The sequence below is a fragment of the Myodes glareolus genome, chromosome 7 (genome assembly GCF_982192425.1).
Source record: "Myodes glareolus chromosome 7, mMyoGla1.1, whole genome shotgun sequence".
NCBI classification, from domain to species: Eukaryota; Metazoa; Chordata; class Mammalia; order Rodentia; family Cricetidae; genus Myodes; species Myodes glareolus.
Genome location: NC_142032.1, coordinates 101035004 through 101051841, shown reverse-complemented (window position 1 = coordinate 101051841; position 16838 = coordinate 101035004). Strand labels below are relative to the sequence as shown.

Below are 16838 nucleotides of genomic sequence, written 5' to 3'. Positions count from 1 at the left end.
AGGAGGCATGGGCAGGGAAAAGTGACACTCTCCTCCTTCCTCTCCCTGCCTATCAATGCCTGGGCAGATAGGAGAGCTGTCCCTGACCCTTGCTAGCTGTAACACTCGGGATAGCAGGCCTGTACCTTGCCAGGACAGCATAATAGAGCCAACCCTGTTAGTGGGGATATGGATAAGTCTGCCCCAAAGTTATGAACATGGGAGAATTGTCCACATCATTCATCTGTCTTGTGGTGACATAGATGGGAGAGAGTTGACCTCCTGCCTCCCCACCCCCACTCCTGTCATCAACACCTGAGGCAGATGGGAGAATTGGCCCTGTGCTCATCAGAACTGGAGAGCTTTCCCTGATCCCGACAGCTACAACGCTCTGGAGAACAGACCCCGCCCACTGCCTGGGCAACACAATGGAGCCAAACCTGTTGGCACAGGTGAGGGAGCCATCCCCAAAGTTGTAAGAGTAGGTGAGTTGTCCCCACTATTCATTTGTCAAATGACAATGTGGGGAGGGTCAGAGGATGCCCTCCCTTACCCCTTGCCACCTGCAACAGGGAGAGACTTGATCCTCTCCCTTACCAGCTGCCACACTCAGGAAATGGGCCCTGCACCTCATACATGTTCAAAGGTGAGGGTCACCCAGGCCAGATGTTATGAGCAAATGAGATCTGTCCCTATTACTCTAGCATGTGGTGGATTGGGCAGAGAAGAGATGTCCTCCCCAAAGCCCCAACAAATAAACACATGAGACAGGTGAAGGAGCTGGCCCTGGGGTCATAAGAGAAGGAGGGTTGCTCCTGCCCCTCACCTGTTGAAGCACTCAGGAGAGTAGCCCCTGTGCCTCACCTGGGTAACACAATGAAGCTGGCCCTGGTGGTGTAGGTGGGGAAGAGTTGATTCTGAGGGTGTGAAAGCAGGAGAACTGGCCCCACCTCTCACTCATTGCTGCAAGGCTGAATTAGCCAGGGCGATGCTGGAGAGATCACCCTGATGATGAGGACAGGGGAGAACTGACAGGCAGACCAACCCTGCAGTTGCCCATGCCCTGAACCAGGGTTATGACTTGACCTGCCTAATATTCACCCCATCCATGATTCACTAGGACATGTGAAGGGGCCTGACCCACAGTCACAAAGCTTGAGGATCTCCACAACACAGGGCAACAACAGGATATCCAAGAAGAGTATCAGTGAGGTCCCAGCAGCAATGGTATGGAAACCAGAGGCCTCAACCCAGACCAAGGACTCTATAATGAACACCTGGAAGTAAAGAAAAAGATATAGAGACAAAGGGGTTGACTGGTTTACTCACTGTATCTTATTGCAGCTTCCATGACAAGACTTTTGATTTTTTCCCTTTTCTCACTCTTAAATGTTGTTTATCCTTTTTTGGGGGGAAGGGGGCAGGGAAAGGATGATAGGTACAAAGGGACAGAGAAATGAATGGGATCAAGATATATGATGTAAAAGAGACATCAAATAAATAAAATAAAGTTAAAAAAGAAGCTAGTTTTAAGACACAAAGAAAACAAACAGTACTAAATTGTGCTTCACTTCTTTTCCATAGATTCTGAGCTAACATTCAAAAGAAATCAAGTCCTAAGGCAATGGCTGGTAAAACTGACCAGTGGCAAAGAGGAATCCCTGTTCTTCTTGGGACCTCAAGTCCAATTCCAAGCACTTGCATCCAATTTCTCACAATCATTTTTAGCTCAAGTCCTAAGGCATCCAACATTCTTTTGGGGGCTCACTGGAATCTTACAGATATGTTGTATATACTCACACAGATACACATACACATATGTAAAAAGTTAAAAACAATTTTAAAAATTTAGAACAAAATTTCAATGAATTATTTATAAATCCCTAAGAAGTACATGGATGGAGTAAAATTTAGGCTCAAGTACCTGACAACCACATTCTTACAGCATTCATTTTTTAAATTATTTCTGCCAAAACAGTTATAGTGTATGTTGTGCGTTATAATGGGTTTCATTAAACTCTCAGAACTGTCTCAGAGAGATGATCTTTCTGAGTTTGATTATTTAATATAATGGATCTTTAGGTTATGTGTTGCTTTGCTTTGGTTTGGGTTTTCTTACCTAAGGACCTGGGCCTCAGAAGATCACAGACATCTTCTGGGATCCCTCAATTCTATGGAGTCCTATGTCTCTCAGGATTGAGGAACTTACACCAGTCTCTGTATGAGCAGCAGGACGTAACTAGTGGGGCACAACCCACCTTGCTGACCACCATGGAGTCTGCAGCTGTAGCAGAGGAGGCAACAACAGCTGTTATTAGAAATCAGAGAATTCATAGTGCTCTCTGCAGACCGCGTCCTCTAGTGTGAAGTGTGAGATTATAAGATAGTCCTGATTCCTCGGAAAGGGATGATGACAACTTCCCAGCTATTCTTGTCCCAGGTAAGGCACTTGTTCAAACCATGGCTTTAGCTATTTTAAAGTTGAGGATGGAAGCAGGTTTTCTGTAACTGAACACCTGAAACAACAGGGAATTATTGTTTCAGTTTTACAAGTCTTACAAGAGCTCATTGACAAATAAATTATATCTCTTGATAGGCAATTACCACTATGGAAAATTTCTCCAGAATGTGGATCATGAGTTTTTATTTTTCCTAAAGTAGGAATAAGCCAGAAAATAACAGGGTATTTTTTTCACTACAATGTAGTCAATTAAAAGTTAGGTTTCCTACAAATGAAGAAAAATCCATGCTATGGTTTAAGATTCTGACTCAGAGGTGTTTTCAAATATTACAGGCATCAAAAGTTTGTCTCATGTTATTCAAACCAGAAATGAAGGAACACAGTAACGAATGAAGCATTAGTAGGGTAGGTGAGGACATATGATTCTCAAAACAAAGAGTTGGATTTGCTGGAGTATCTCGTGGTAAGTTTCATTTCCTGCTTTGTTTAGATTCTCTTGACACGCTTGATGTGACACTGTGTATTGAGTTCCACACTAGGCAAATTTCTGAACACAGTAGAAAAGAAGAAATAGCACGTAATTCAGAATTAAAGCATTTGGGTGTGATGTAGTTAGGAATGAAAAGGAAAAATAACTCAAATAAGAACAAAAATTAACATGAGTTTAACAAATATATGAGCAACAAACTGCACAGGGACCTTAGCACTTTTACGAATTTCTTCCAAGGAAGGAAAACCAATCCAGGTCAATCCTCTCTTTCAAAAGAAAGCTTACTAATGTTATTTGATTTTCAGTGACTGAATTTTTCTTTGAGTGACTGTTCCCTTGACAGCCACCAACCACAGTGACTTTATGCTGTGATGTACTCAACTTCTCTAGCTCCTTGCAATGTCTCCAGACACGACATTTACTAACTCTTTGTAATTTCAATAAACACTGGTGATGATCTAAGGTTTTTATTTCAAGTCTTATTCTCAACACCAAATTTTACCCAGCACAATGGATAGTTATATGTCTAACAATAATAAGAGTATAATGGTGGAAAAGTTTTCCAATAGCTCTGCAAGAAGAGCTATGAGAACTTAATAGCATCAATAGGAAGATAACATAACTACCTCAAGAAGGCCAGAAGTAGAGGCAGTTGGGGAAGGGGGGGTTGTTGCTATGTAAATAGCCAATGATGGGTTATGTTAAGGACAGGAGCTGAGTTTTTGGTACTTTTGGTCTTAGAGTTCCAAAAATCGGATTTCAAATGTTTTTAAATAGGATGATATATAAGCTGGTTATACTTCAGTTGTTATAGGCATAGAGGTCAGAATAAGGCATGTCTCGTTCAAGATCATGGTTGAATGGGAAGAGACACTCAAAGACATTCAGTTGTCTTTCTAGTATACAATACACATTTGATACACTTCCAGATTGATTCACTGACTTTTTGTAGGCATACAAAATACTTGCCTATTATGTACAAACAGAAATACAATTTGAGAGACAGACACTATATTACTTCTTATTATATTATATTCCCTAAAAAATGGTTTTCTAATGAGACATAAATGGGATGGATTGAACTGGCGGGAGAGCTCTAGAGAAATGAGGAGGATTGTAGCAAGAGGGAAAACCATAATTATTATATACTGTGTGAAAAAATAAAATTTCAATAAGAAAAATAGTAACTATACACATATAAGCATTCTTTGTATATACATATATATTGCTTGCAAGTTTTTTAAGAGTCATTTAACTGGATGTTTCCTGTTTGTATTTCCTCCAATCTGCTTTATGTCCTTTGTTTGTATAGGATAGAGGAATTCGTCAAGAATAGTCCTAGGGTGATTTCCGAGCCTTCAAAAACACAAATGATCTTGCTTCTGATAAAAAATGACAGGATGAAATCTGGCATATGGGTTGGTTTCTAATTTCTCTATCTGGTACAATACATGAATCAGTTATAGAAATAGTTACTAATTGAGCAACTGTGTGAGTGATGCTGTTCTTTCTCCCTCAACAGTCAGCCTCATTTAATCCTATGCCAATGTGACAACATAACCATTGTCCCACCTCACTTCGATACACTCATATATACAGATGAGACTTTAAGGCTGGAACAACAGTGCAGTCAGACTCTGAAGTCCAAGATCCTACTTAACCTTTCTTAGTATTCTTCACAGTGTAATTCATGTGCTGTGCAAATAATGTGAACACCATAAATATCCATTAAAAAACAATTTATATAGGCAGCTGATTAACTTATATGACCTTAAAAGGTTTCAGTATACTCATGCAGGTGACAGTGTATAAAATGAAAAGATACTTTTGTTTATCAACAAAATTAGAGAAACCTAACAATTCTTTTAAAAGCACAACTTACTTTACAAATTACTCCTTTAAATTCTTGATTTCCTTCTATGTTAATTAATGACATCATTGCATTTTTCCAACTTGTGTCAAAATAACTTCTGAGCTTTATTCATCACACTTTTTTAATCTATTGCAAAGAAATCTCTATTTTATGCATTTGTGTACACACACAATTACCAAAGCAGTGTTGATAGCAATGCCATAGTTCTGTTTATGTTTTATCTCTTGAGCAACCCCTAATTGCTAATGGGAAGCAATAACAGAAATTCTATCTTCCTTTCCTTCAGTTGGGATAATACTTTACTCAACAAAAATTTGTTATACTATAATGATGAAAATAAGCTCATTACTATTATTATATCTAAGACTGAATTGATGAAATAAAGTGTAAACTTTTTATTTTGACATATAAATACATCAGTACGTACTTGAAAAAGAGCAAAAAGAATAACATAGTCCCTTTGAAAACATAACTTTGAAATGATAAAATATTTATATTGTATCATAATATATAAATACATATATTGCATTTCATCAAGGTTTAATAAATTATTCTCAGCATTGAGGTTTAAATCAAAAGCCATACACTCTGCCATCTATCTGAAGCTTAAAGTTACAATCTATGTGTCCAGTCCTATGTCTCATTTTGCTTAGTTAGATGTGTTTGCTAGACGGCTTGAAATGTGTGCAGTTATATGTATTTATTATCTGAGCTTTTGATTTGACTTTCTTCTTCCCAAAGACAAGCTTTTGCTTTGTAACTCAGAAGTGTCACTGATAAACAGATTTAATGACAATATTTTCAAGAATCTTTACTGTATTTTTATAAACATACTATTATGTTAATGACACATTGAATGTCTCCAAGTTTTTCTATCTTGACCTATTTTGAGAGATGGTTATTTGTCCATGCTTTGAGTTCTCTGAAAGTAATAAAATAATTCTAATTCAATATATTTATGATCTATATCTTATCATCTCTTTAACATAGTACCATACTAGAATGAATTTAAGATTTTTATTTTGATTCCTTGATTTGTTTACAATTCAACAATTTATTTATTTTCAATGAGCCCTTTTCTCCATTATCATTGAAATTTGTTTATAAAATAAATAAAGAAAAGAAGAAGCCTGAAATATAAACAGAAACAGAGACATATGTGTGAACAAGAGTCAAGACAGGTGAGGAGAGAGAGAAGGTAAGCGGTGTGTGAAGGAGGATATATCCTGACTTCTATTAGTGTAACGTAAGTGCTCAGGCAGCGCTGTGCTGGTTATAGGTGTGCCTAAAACATGGTCCTAAGCTGCAGATAGCCATGCACAGCTGTGACTGTGGTCCAGTTGGCACTCGTACATTTACTTAAAACACTGTGAGAGTGTTTTGTGTGTGATTTTATTATAACTTGATAGCACAGTACTTTAAGCATGAACTTTGTAGGTCACAATGTGGTCCAGAGAAGACAAAATGTCAGATGCCGGGTTAAGCTGGAGCTTTGCGCACTGCATTCATGCCAAGAAAAGCACAGATCCAGCATCAAAACACAAAACTGATTTATCATTCTTCAAAACAAGGATTTCCCATGTTCTTATATCCTTGGTTTGTTAAATAAATGGCTTACATAAGGAAAAAGACAATTCTTTACTAAACGTTTTGAATTAAAATAGTACGTAGGCAATGGCTAACATTTATTCAATAGCTATGAGCTCCCCAAAGGAAGCAGATTTCTGAAAACTGCATCTCTAGAACTTGAAGAAGAGAATTGTGTTTGAACATCATAAGTGACAATAGGGGAAATCAATGATGCTAGGCAAAGACTGTCAGAGTTTCACAGGTCTGAAGGAAAGGAAGCAAAATGAAAGCATTTTATGGTGTGGTCTCAATTTCAAGCCAAATTTGCCACTGTATTAACATTGTTAGAGTTCCAGTTAGCAAAGCTTTATAAAGCATTGGTTACTCTCCTGCTAAGGAAATCTGTACATCTCATTACATATAAATTGCAAGAGATTAACATTTTCATAAGAAAATAAACTTAGCCAATGGTGAGTGTTAACATTTAATTTAATTTAAAAAACACCATGATTCTTTCTTTTTGTTTTACTTTTGTTTTTTTCTGTTGTTGTTGCTGTTGTGCTTTGACAGGTCCACAATTAGTGGATAAAATAAACATGAAAACATTTTCAACCACTTTAAATCACACCAGTCTCAGAGACATCTGGTATACCATGATTGGGATCCCAGGACTAGAAGATGCACACATATGGATCTCCATCCCCATCTGTTCAATGTATATAGTGGCCATTGCAGGCAATGTACTGCTATTATTTCTGATCTTCACTGAACGGAGCCTACATGAACCCATGTACTTTTTCCTCTCCATGTTGGCCCTGGCTGATATCTTTCTGTCCACAGTCACAACACCGAAAATGTTAGCAATCTTTTGGTTCCAAGCTGGAGGCATTTCTTTTGCCAGTTGTGTGTCTCAGATGTTTTTCCTCCACTTCATCTTTGTGGCAGAGTCTGCCATACTGCTGGCTATGGCCTTTGACCGTTATGTGGCCATCTGTTACCCACTAAGATACACCAATATTCTAACACCATCTATCATCATAAAAATGGGCATTGCATCTGTGACTCGAAGCTTCTTCATCTGCTTCCCCCTGATCTTCCTTGTTTATCGGCTCACCTACTGTGGAAGGAACATCATTCAACACTCCTACTGTGAACACATGGGCATTGCCAGGTTGGCCTGTGACAGCATCAAGGTCAATATTTACTATGGGGTAATAGTAGCTCTATTTTCCACCTGCCTAGACGTGGTACTTATCATTGTCTCATATGCTCTTATACTCTGTGCTGTGTTTAGAATTCCTTCTCGGGATGCCCGACTCAAGGCTCTGGGTACATGTGGTTCCCATGTCTGTGTAATTCTCTTGTTCTATACACCAGCTTTTTTCTCTTTCTTTGCTCACCGTTTTGGTGGTCATAGTATACCACTGCATGTGCACATTCTCCTTGCTAACCTCTATGTGGTTGTACCACCCACAGTCAATCCCATCATTTATGGCGTGAAGACTAAGCAAATTCAAGAGAGAGTTATCCAAGTCTTGTCTTTGGGCAAGACATTTCGTTGATTTAATCTAAGCAGCCTAGGCCAGTTCTTTATAATTTTCCATGAACTATAGAACTCAAGAGTATCTGAAGCTACAATAGAAATGTTAAGTCAAGACATCATTAGTGATGGTTATCATTGCAATTTTTGCAATCTAGGTAAGAGTGATTTCTACTCAACATATATCTTGTTCAGAACAATACTAGGAGAAGGACACATTATTTTCTGCACTATTTTCATCTTTGTTACAACATACATATTCATAACAGTTTAAAAAATTCAATATTTGTTAACACATAAAACAGGAAAATGAACAATATGGCTCTATTTCATACACCAAACAAATCAAGCCAGAATCCTATATAATTTTGTCAAATCCATTCATTTTCTAAAACTGAGAAATAAAGAGTGCTACATGTCAAGACATTATTCCTTGCGGTTATCACACTAACTCAGTCATTTGGATTTCAAGTTCAAGTTTCATATTTAAGATGTTTGATTTTGGCCAAGAATATTTAAACTTCTTGCATTTGTATACATATATCTCCAATTTTCATTGATAGATGGATAGATAGACAGACAGAGAGATAGACAGAGAGATGGAAAGAGAGGAATGACCTACAGGAAACTCCTAAACTAGTGCCAGGTATGATATTAAAATAATAATTTTGTCTATTATTTATTACTAGCAATTAAAGAGTATATATTTGACAATCTGAGAGACTTGATTCCTTTTTATTGCACTTCTTCTCTCACAGAAAATAATCCTGTAGCATGTAAATGTTATCTTCACTGTACATATAAAAAGACTACCAGATAGATATTTTAAACAATCCTTCATTTTACATACCAATCCCAGTTCTCCTTTCCTCCAATCCTCCCACTCCCCACACCTTCTACCTATTCCATCCCCAATCCATTTCTCAGAGAGGGTAAGTGCTCCTCTGGGGAGTCAAAATGTCTGTCATATCAACTTAAGGAAAGAACAAATTTCAACCCCCTGTCTCTAGGCTGAGTAAGGAAGCCCTAAACAGGGAATGGGCTCCAAAAAGCCAGTTCATACACTAGGGATAAATCTTCAACCCCTACCAGTGGCCCCACAAACAGCCAAGCCATACAACTGTCACCCCCGTTCAGAGAATCTAATTAGGTCCTGTGCTGGTTTCCCAGCTGTCGTCTAGTCAATGAACTCCCACTATCTCATGTCTGTGGGTTTCTCCTTCATGGTCTTGATCCCTTTGCTCATATTATTTCTCCTCCCTTGCTTCAACTGGACTTGAGGAGTATTGTAGAGGCTGCTCATTTGTTTCCAGCTGCCCAGACCCGAAATAATCACTCAGAAACTATATTATTTGCAAAACTGTTTTGCCAAATAGCTTAAGCGTTTTATAACAGCTAGCTTTTATATCTTAAATTAACCCATTTCATTTATTTATTTATTTATTTATTTATTTGTTTGTTTGTTTATTATTTTAACAAGAGACTTCTGGCCTAAGAGCAAGGTTCTGGCTAGTGGACCATGTCTTTCTCCTCTGGTAGCTACAAGGCATATCTTGGCTCTGCCTACTTTCTTCCAGCATTCAGTTTAGTTTTCCCACCTAGCTCTATTCTGCCCTATCACAGGCCAAAGCAAATTCTTTACCTATTAACCAATAAAAGCAACACATACACAGAAGTTCTTTCCACACCACAGGCCAGTGCTTAGCTGTGGGTCTCTGCATCAGTTTCCATCATTTACTGGATAAAAGTTCATTGATGACAGTTAAGGTAGTCATCCATCTGGCAATTACAGGGTTGGCCAGTTCAGCACCAGAGAGTGATCTTAACCACATTAACACATGTATTAATTACAACAGTTGAAACAGAACAACGTTCCTAATATTCTCTGTGAATAAATGTGAAGAAAGCAGCCAACTTGGCCATTATTGAAGGCGCTGTAAACCAAGAAAAAAAGAAAGAAAGAAAAAAAGAAAGAAAGAAAGGAAGGGAGGGAGGGAGGGAGGAAGGGAAGGAGGAAGGAAGGAAGAAAGGAAGGAAGGAAGGAAGGAAGGAAGGAAGGAAGGAAGGAAGGAAGGAAGGAAGGAAAAAAGAAAGACTTTCATTTTGCAGAAAAATGAAAAGTGAAAGATATGGTAATGGCTGTTTGCCAATGTCTATCACCAGGTAACTGTTACCAATGGGGGAGGAAACTATATACATAGCTATAGAATTATTAAATCACAATGTATATTTTTCAAAATTCAGGAAATATACTTTCAAAACATTTCCCTAACTTTACAAATCAAATGCTGTGTGCCTACTGAAGTGTGTCAATAAAGCTAACATCTACTAAGAAATTCCTTGGGATTGATAAAAACTAGAGAGAATAAAAGTTCTATAGTCATCACTATCATTGCAGAGAATTTAAAAATACCTAAACATGGAGGATGTAAGAATGGAGGAAATGGACTGTTCCAAAAGAGGAATCTGTGTATTACCCCAGTTCTCAGGATGCTAGTTCTGGTATGTGTATGAGCAAATGACAAGAGGGCCATGACACCAAGTCGTCACCATATGAGAAGAAAAAAAAAAGAGCTCAACATGACCTGAATAACTTATTTTTTTCTCAGCCAAATTGAAACATTTTATAATTCACAGGAGATGCAATAAACTTTATAGAAAATAATGATGCTCTTATGGGAAGTAATTTAATTAGTTATTCTCTGATTATACATAATAAACGTTAAAAGACATAAATGAAATATCTTACAGGCCAATTATGGTTTTTGTTTGTTTGTTTGTTTGAAGGGGGTTTGGCTTTTTTGGTTTGTGGTTATTATTTATTTATTTATTTATTTTTGGTTTTTTTCAAGACAGGGTTTCTCTGTTTAACATTCTGGATGTCCTGGAACTAACTCTTGTAGATCAGGCTGGCCTTGAACTCACAGAGTTCTGCCTGCCTCTGCCTCATAAGTGCTGGAATTAAAGGAATGTACCACCACTGCCTGGCAAAAACCTAGTTGTTTTTATGTCAACATCAGAATAAAAATAAGAAATCTAAGGAGTAAGTAAAAATTACAAGTTGGCAACATTTCAGTGGTTAAGACTGAGCTCAGAATTCTGTAATCAGAGCTGAGAAGAATCAAGAGGGTGCCCTCTACACCATCATCATCATCATCATCACCATCATCATAATCACCATTATCATCATCACCACCAATTCCCCACCCAGTAATGCTTAAGCATACATAGGTAGTCCATTTATTGCAGTTCTCCAATTGTTCCTAGCCAGGGAAGTCCTAGATGCTTGTGTTATTGTCATACCCAAGGTTCCACAGTCTTCCTTTATGATGTCTACCCAGTGTTCCTTTTGCCTTCCTCTTCATCTTATCCCGTGTAATTCTTCAAGCAGTGCTATCTTTGTGGAATCTGTTGTCATTAACTCTCATAACATGGGCAAAGTATCTCAAGCACCATTGCCATATCCTGTAGTTTGTTTCCTTCCTTAGTTGGAGATGTTTCTTAATGTCATCGTTGTATGGTCTATCCCTTCATGTGACACTTAGAATCGTCCTCTGAGCCTTCCTGGGCACAACACACAGTAAACTCACCATGCTCTGTGCAGTGCTCTGAGGATAACTGGGTACACTAAGAGCACAACAGCAACTTCAAGCAAAATGATCAACACCTAAGTTTATGACAAAATTAGTCATGGAAATTTTGAGTTGAAGTTAAATAACAATGTTGAAATGTTATTCCTTTGCAGAATTAAGAATTCCTGAAGATTGAGTTTATCCTTGTCCATCCAGACAAGAAGTATGAGTTGTCAGGTTACATAAATAAGCTCTCTTTTCAAGCTAAATCAAATTTCTCAGTGTAGAATGTTGTTCATAATTTTCTGCTACTTTTCTATGAACATATTAAAGACTGTTCTATTCAGTCCTTGCTTTTCACCTAAATATTTCATTTAATGAATGTCTGGATGAAGAAAAAATACTTCAGACTACATTTTTATTCCATGCATCATGAAACAAAGTCAACACTGAATTTCAGTGTTATGGTTTTTGACCAATCATAATATATAAGATACTGTCATTGACTTTCTTTTAACCTTGGATCTTTGAATTTTTATTTATTATGTGGGATTGCATTAAGACATTACTAAAGAACAATGTCATCTATGCAGCTGTTATATCATGGCTAAAATCCTTCACCTTTATCTTGGCATTTCTCTCCTGCAGACATTGAACTCTGCTTTACCGTAAATATCATATGCCATTTCCTAAGAAACCAAACCTACACTGTTCTACTACAGAGTAGCATATCTATTATCATAAAGAAAATTCTCCATGATATTTTTAATCATGTTTTTTTTAGTATCTTGTTTACTGCAGAAGACCATCATGCTGACGTTTTTATTAAATATTCTTCTTGGATTTTCAGATTTAGGAAAAATCATTGTGAGAACCTGAGTCATACCCTGGGTTACACACTGTTGTGTTTTATACTTTATCCTTACTGTATGTATCTCAAATGCAGACAAAAGGAGGTCTTCAATTTGCAGATTAAAAAAAATGAGAACATCGAGATTCTAAGATTTCTCTATACCTAAGTAAACTTAGTATAACTTTCCAATAATCTCACCCTATTCCATTTTCCATGAAGAAAAGAATTCAAGCATATTTCAGGCATCTCTATTTGATCTTGGTATATGGAAAAATATCCATTGGCATTATACAATCCTAAGGATAAATAATACTGAAATATATACTTTTATTTGTGATTCTGGTTCATGCATGATATCCTGTTGTCTTCATCATCTATCATTAGCAAAACTCATCAATCATAATCCATGTGATAATATATGATTAGGTATTGCATATAGAAAACAATATACTGAACTTTTTAAATGTCAGATAACTGGCTTTATTACTATACTAAATGGTGTGGAAGAATTGTCTGTATTCTGTCAATCATGTTTTAAATAAACGCTGATTGGCCAGGCAGGAGGTATAGGTAGGGAAACCAGACAGAAAGTGGAAATGATGCAAGAAGAGCAGGAGAATTCTGGGGAGGAGGAAGTTGATTCCTCCCACTCCTGCCCAGATCAATTAAGCAGCAGGATGTGAGCTGCCCCACTAAAAAAGGTACTGAGCCACATGGCTAACATAGATCAGAAAAATGGGTTAATCAAGATATGAGAGTTAGCCAGTGGGAAGCCTGACCTAATGGGTCAATCAGCATTTTAACTTAAAGAGATCTGGTTGTGATTTTTCTCTGAGACTAAATAGCTGGGGGGCCGGGTGGGACAGAAAACCCCCAACAAGCAGGCCTTCTCATGTTACATAATGGCCCTCATGTTACAACTAAAGAAGTAATTTCTATTTTATTCATCACTCTAAATAATAATTGAATCCAACGTTGCCTTGCACAAATACTATTCCACAAAGTGATGTGCATAGATTTCAATTTGCTTACTTGCTATTTGAACAGGTGAAATATGAGCCATGAATTTCTAATAACATTACCTACTTTGCAGAAAAATAATAACACTGGCTATTTTATGGGTTTAAATAGCTGATATATAGGAATATATTTTAAACTAAGATGTGCTAAGGGCATTCAGATGGATAGTGCAGGGTCTTTTCCTACATATCTGTTCTTAAACTAAATTATGAACAGGAAAAACATTAGTTAGGCATGTATATAGAAATAGTTGACTCAGATTTAACACAAGAAAGAATCATTAAAATTCCTGGATGGTGAATATTTGTGTGATTGAAAGCACAGCACTTGCCTTTAGGCAATCAACTCTCAGATTAGTTCTTACACAAAAAAGGAGACAGATGATGATAAATTATATAATATTTCCACCTCAGTGGGTAATTAATTTTTTTCAGGAGGCTGAAAATTAGTACACTGTAGATTTATAACACAATAAAATAAGCACATTCTCACAAAACTCAAACATCTTATAAGTTGCTGCTGCAACAAATTCTGGTCTTTCTTTGTATTTCCATTTAAAGCTGCTATAGTGTGGGTTGCTGCCTTTGATAGAGTTTTTGTTAGTCTGTTCATGTTGTCTCAGAATAATGCTCTTCTCACTCTATTTATACACTCAATGTGTCTTTAGTTTTCAGTCAGTTTGTTCATTTGCTTGACTATTTTGCTTTAATTAAAGTACTCGCGGGACTGTATATCCTTTCTTGTATTCCTCAACTCCACTGAGTCTTGAATCTCTTGGGATTGTAAAAGCTGTATGACCAGCCCCTGGACTAAGGAGAGAAAACCTATCACACAGAACATCTGGGAGACCAGAGCTGCAGCTTAGAGGAGGTAACAACAAACTCTTCTCCATACTTGAGAGTTGATGGCTGCTGCCTTCAGAAGATATCTTCTGATTACTTGTTTCAGACTGAGTGCATCCTAATTCAGATGGGAGAGGCTATGGGTCTGCCATATCATGCCTGTTGTTTTAGTTGACCCAAGGTTGGGGAATGAAGTCTATCTTCAGTTATTGAAATAATATGAGCTATCAATAGTTGTAGTTGAACAGATTGAATCAATACTCTTTGATCCAACCCAAGTTTCCTTGAAAAGTGTTTTATATCATTCTAAATGAATAACTTTGATGAGGGAGAATTAGCTCAGAATATGAATGATGTGCCGTTTCCAATATGGAGATAAACATACAGAAAGCAAGCATAATGTTACCTATCAATCTTCCATTCATTAGTACTCAGTCCCTGGAAGGTAACCTACAAATGAGGAAGGATACCTGACAATGTTGTAGGTTTCTTTTTCCTTTCAGCTTTCTTATTTAAGTCCACCTTAGAAATGAAGTGAAGCAGGAGTTTGCTTCACTTGGTTATGGCAGAAATGAAAGAAAAACACATAAGGAGCCTTGGTGTAGTGGGCAAGGAAAGTAAGAGTTGTGATTGCAAAAATTTCTCATGGTACATTGTACTTGATTAAAAAAATCCAATGGCAATGCAATGTTTAAAGATAGGGAAGAGATTTTATGAGAGTTTAAAAGCAAAGTAATACATAAAACAGAAATAAAGAGCTTAGAAGTGATGTAATTAGAAATATACATCATATAATTGATGTAATTAAAAGTAAAAAATGAGTCTAAAGGAAGATACTACCTCAGAAAAGACAAACTTCTGTATCGTATATTCTAGATCTTTCAGTACTAATAGATAAAGATTTATTAATATATATTTTTACTCTACAACACTTTTTAAAATCGATTTTATCTCTTTTTGAGGCCATAAAATATTCAGACATCTTTGAAGCTAATATTTGCTTTTGTTTTATTAAAAGATCTAGATCTACTATGAAGTTTCTTAAAATCTTCTATATGGTCCTTTGCTTTCTGGATTTTGTTTTTTCTCAATAGATATAGAAAGCCACTTTCTTTGATTTCACTTGCCATAATATAATTTTAATTCTATAAGTGTCTGTTCACCATTGTTCCTGCAAAATCACAAATAACTCATTTCTCTAATCCAAGCCAAGAAAAAGGAAATTTCCCAAGATCCTTTGATTCTGTCCAGTTCTGCTTTCCTATACTTGAGTGATGATGCTCTTCAAGTCTCTTGTTTGGTAACTGTGTGTTCTTTAAAACCTCACATTATCAGTACTTGTTGACATAAGATTACTTGTGCCTCATTAATTCTTTCACATGTTACTCTCGGTGGCTTTAATAGTTTTAATTCAACTCCAATTCAACACAACAATACTGAAGACACATTGATTAATGATGGTGATAATAATACTAATAGCAAGGAAATATTTTAACATTAAGAAAAAATTTCAAATCAACAGTAAAATAAAAACACATACGAGAATGCACAAAAGAGATTTACAAACGAGATATGAGGGACATGTGGTACAAGTATGACGTTTGCAAGAGAGGAAAACAAGGTGTATTGCTAGAAGGTACCCTACAAATGAGGAATGATACCTGACAATGTTATAATTTCCTTTTTCCTTTCAACTTTCAAATTTACAATCCGCCTTAGAAATGAAGTCCAACAGGAGTTTGCCTCACTTTGTTATGGCAGAAATGAAAAAAAAAAAACACTAAGGAGCCTTGGTGTAGTGGTCAAGGAAAACAAGAGCTGTGATTGCAAAAATTTATCATGATACATTGTATTTGATTTAAAAAATCTTCTGGTAATGCAATATTTGGAGATAGGGTAGAGATTTTATGAGAGTTTAAAAGCAATGTAATATGTAAAACAGAAATAAAGAGCTTAGAATTGATGTAATTAGAAATATACGTCATATAATTGATGTAATTAGAAGTAAAAAATGAACTTTACTCATTTTAAGTAACAAATTCATATACAATAGACTGCAGAGAATACCACAGGTTTCCTAACAGTTATTTACTTTTGCCTTCTCTTGCCTGGTTGAAGATGAACATAGTCCCAAATCCTGTTGTGAATCATTTTCATGATCAGGGTAAGCATTAATTATTACAGAGAAAAGTGATAAGATGTAATTTGTAGTTTATTAGTGATATTTAAGTCATGGCTAATGACTGAGGTAAGGAATTAAGCCGAAATTAAGCACTGTGAGTATCACGCCATCTCTGCTTCTTTTAATTAAGGGTTGTCTGAGACATTCTCTATTATCAAAATGTCTTTTTCTCTCTGAGATACATATGAATACAGATTAATAAAAATATAATACGTCAAATATAAATTACTAGGGTGAACACAAGACATGACAGTATGACCTCAGAATCTTAACTGTGGATCATAGAAAGAACAGATTGTAAGTATTGAGACAAAGAATAATGTACCTAACTTGTATCACGTGAACAGGAACAAAGTGTGCTCTAAGCAAGTCTGCTATCTCACGTGTATTGCACCATCTTGCAGAGTGATTTGCTAGCACACCTGGCATGCACTTTAACTGTAGGAGAGCTGTCGTT

The 16838-nt window shown here is 36.5% G+C and overlaps 1 protein-coding gene across 1 annotated transcript; it reads left to right on the top strand.

Moving 5' to 3' along the window:
- The first annotated feature begins 6968 nt into the window (after positions 1 to 6968).
- LOC148121561 (olfactory receptor 52Z1P-like) lies at positions 6969 to 12503 on the top strand. Its single transcript, XM_087908715.1, has 2 exons — positions 6969 to 7909; positions 12335 to 12503. Exons 1-2 carry the CDS (start codon positions 6969 to 6971, stop codon positions 12501 to 12503), a joined length of 1110 nt encoding a protein of 369 aa, XP_087764841.1.
- Positions 12504 to 16838: the final 4335 nt, after the last annotated feature.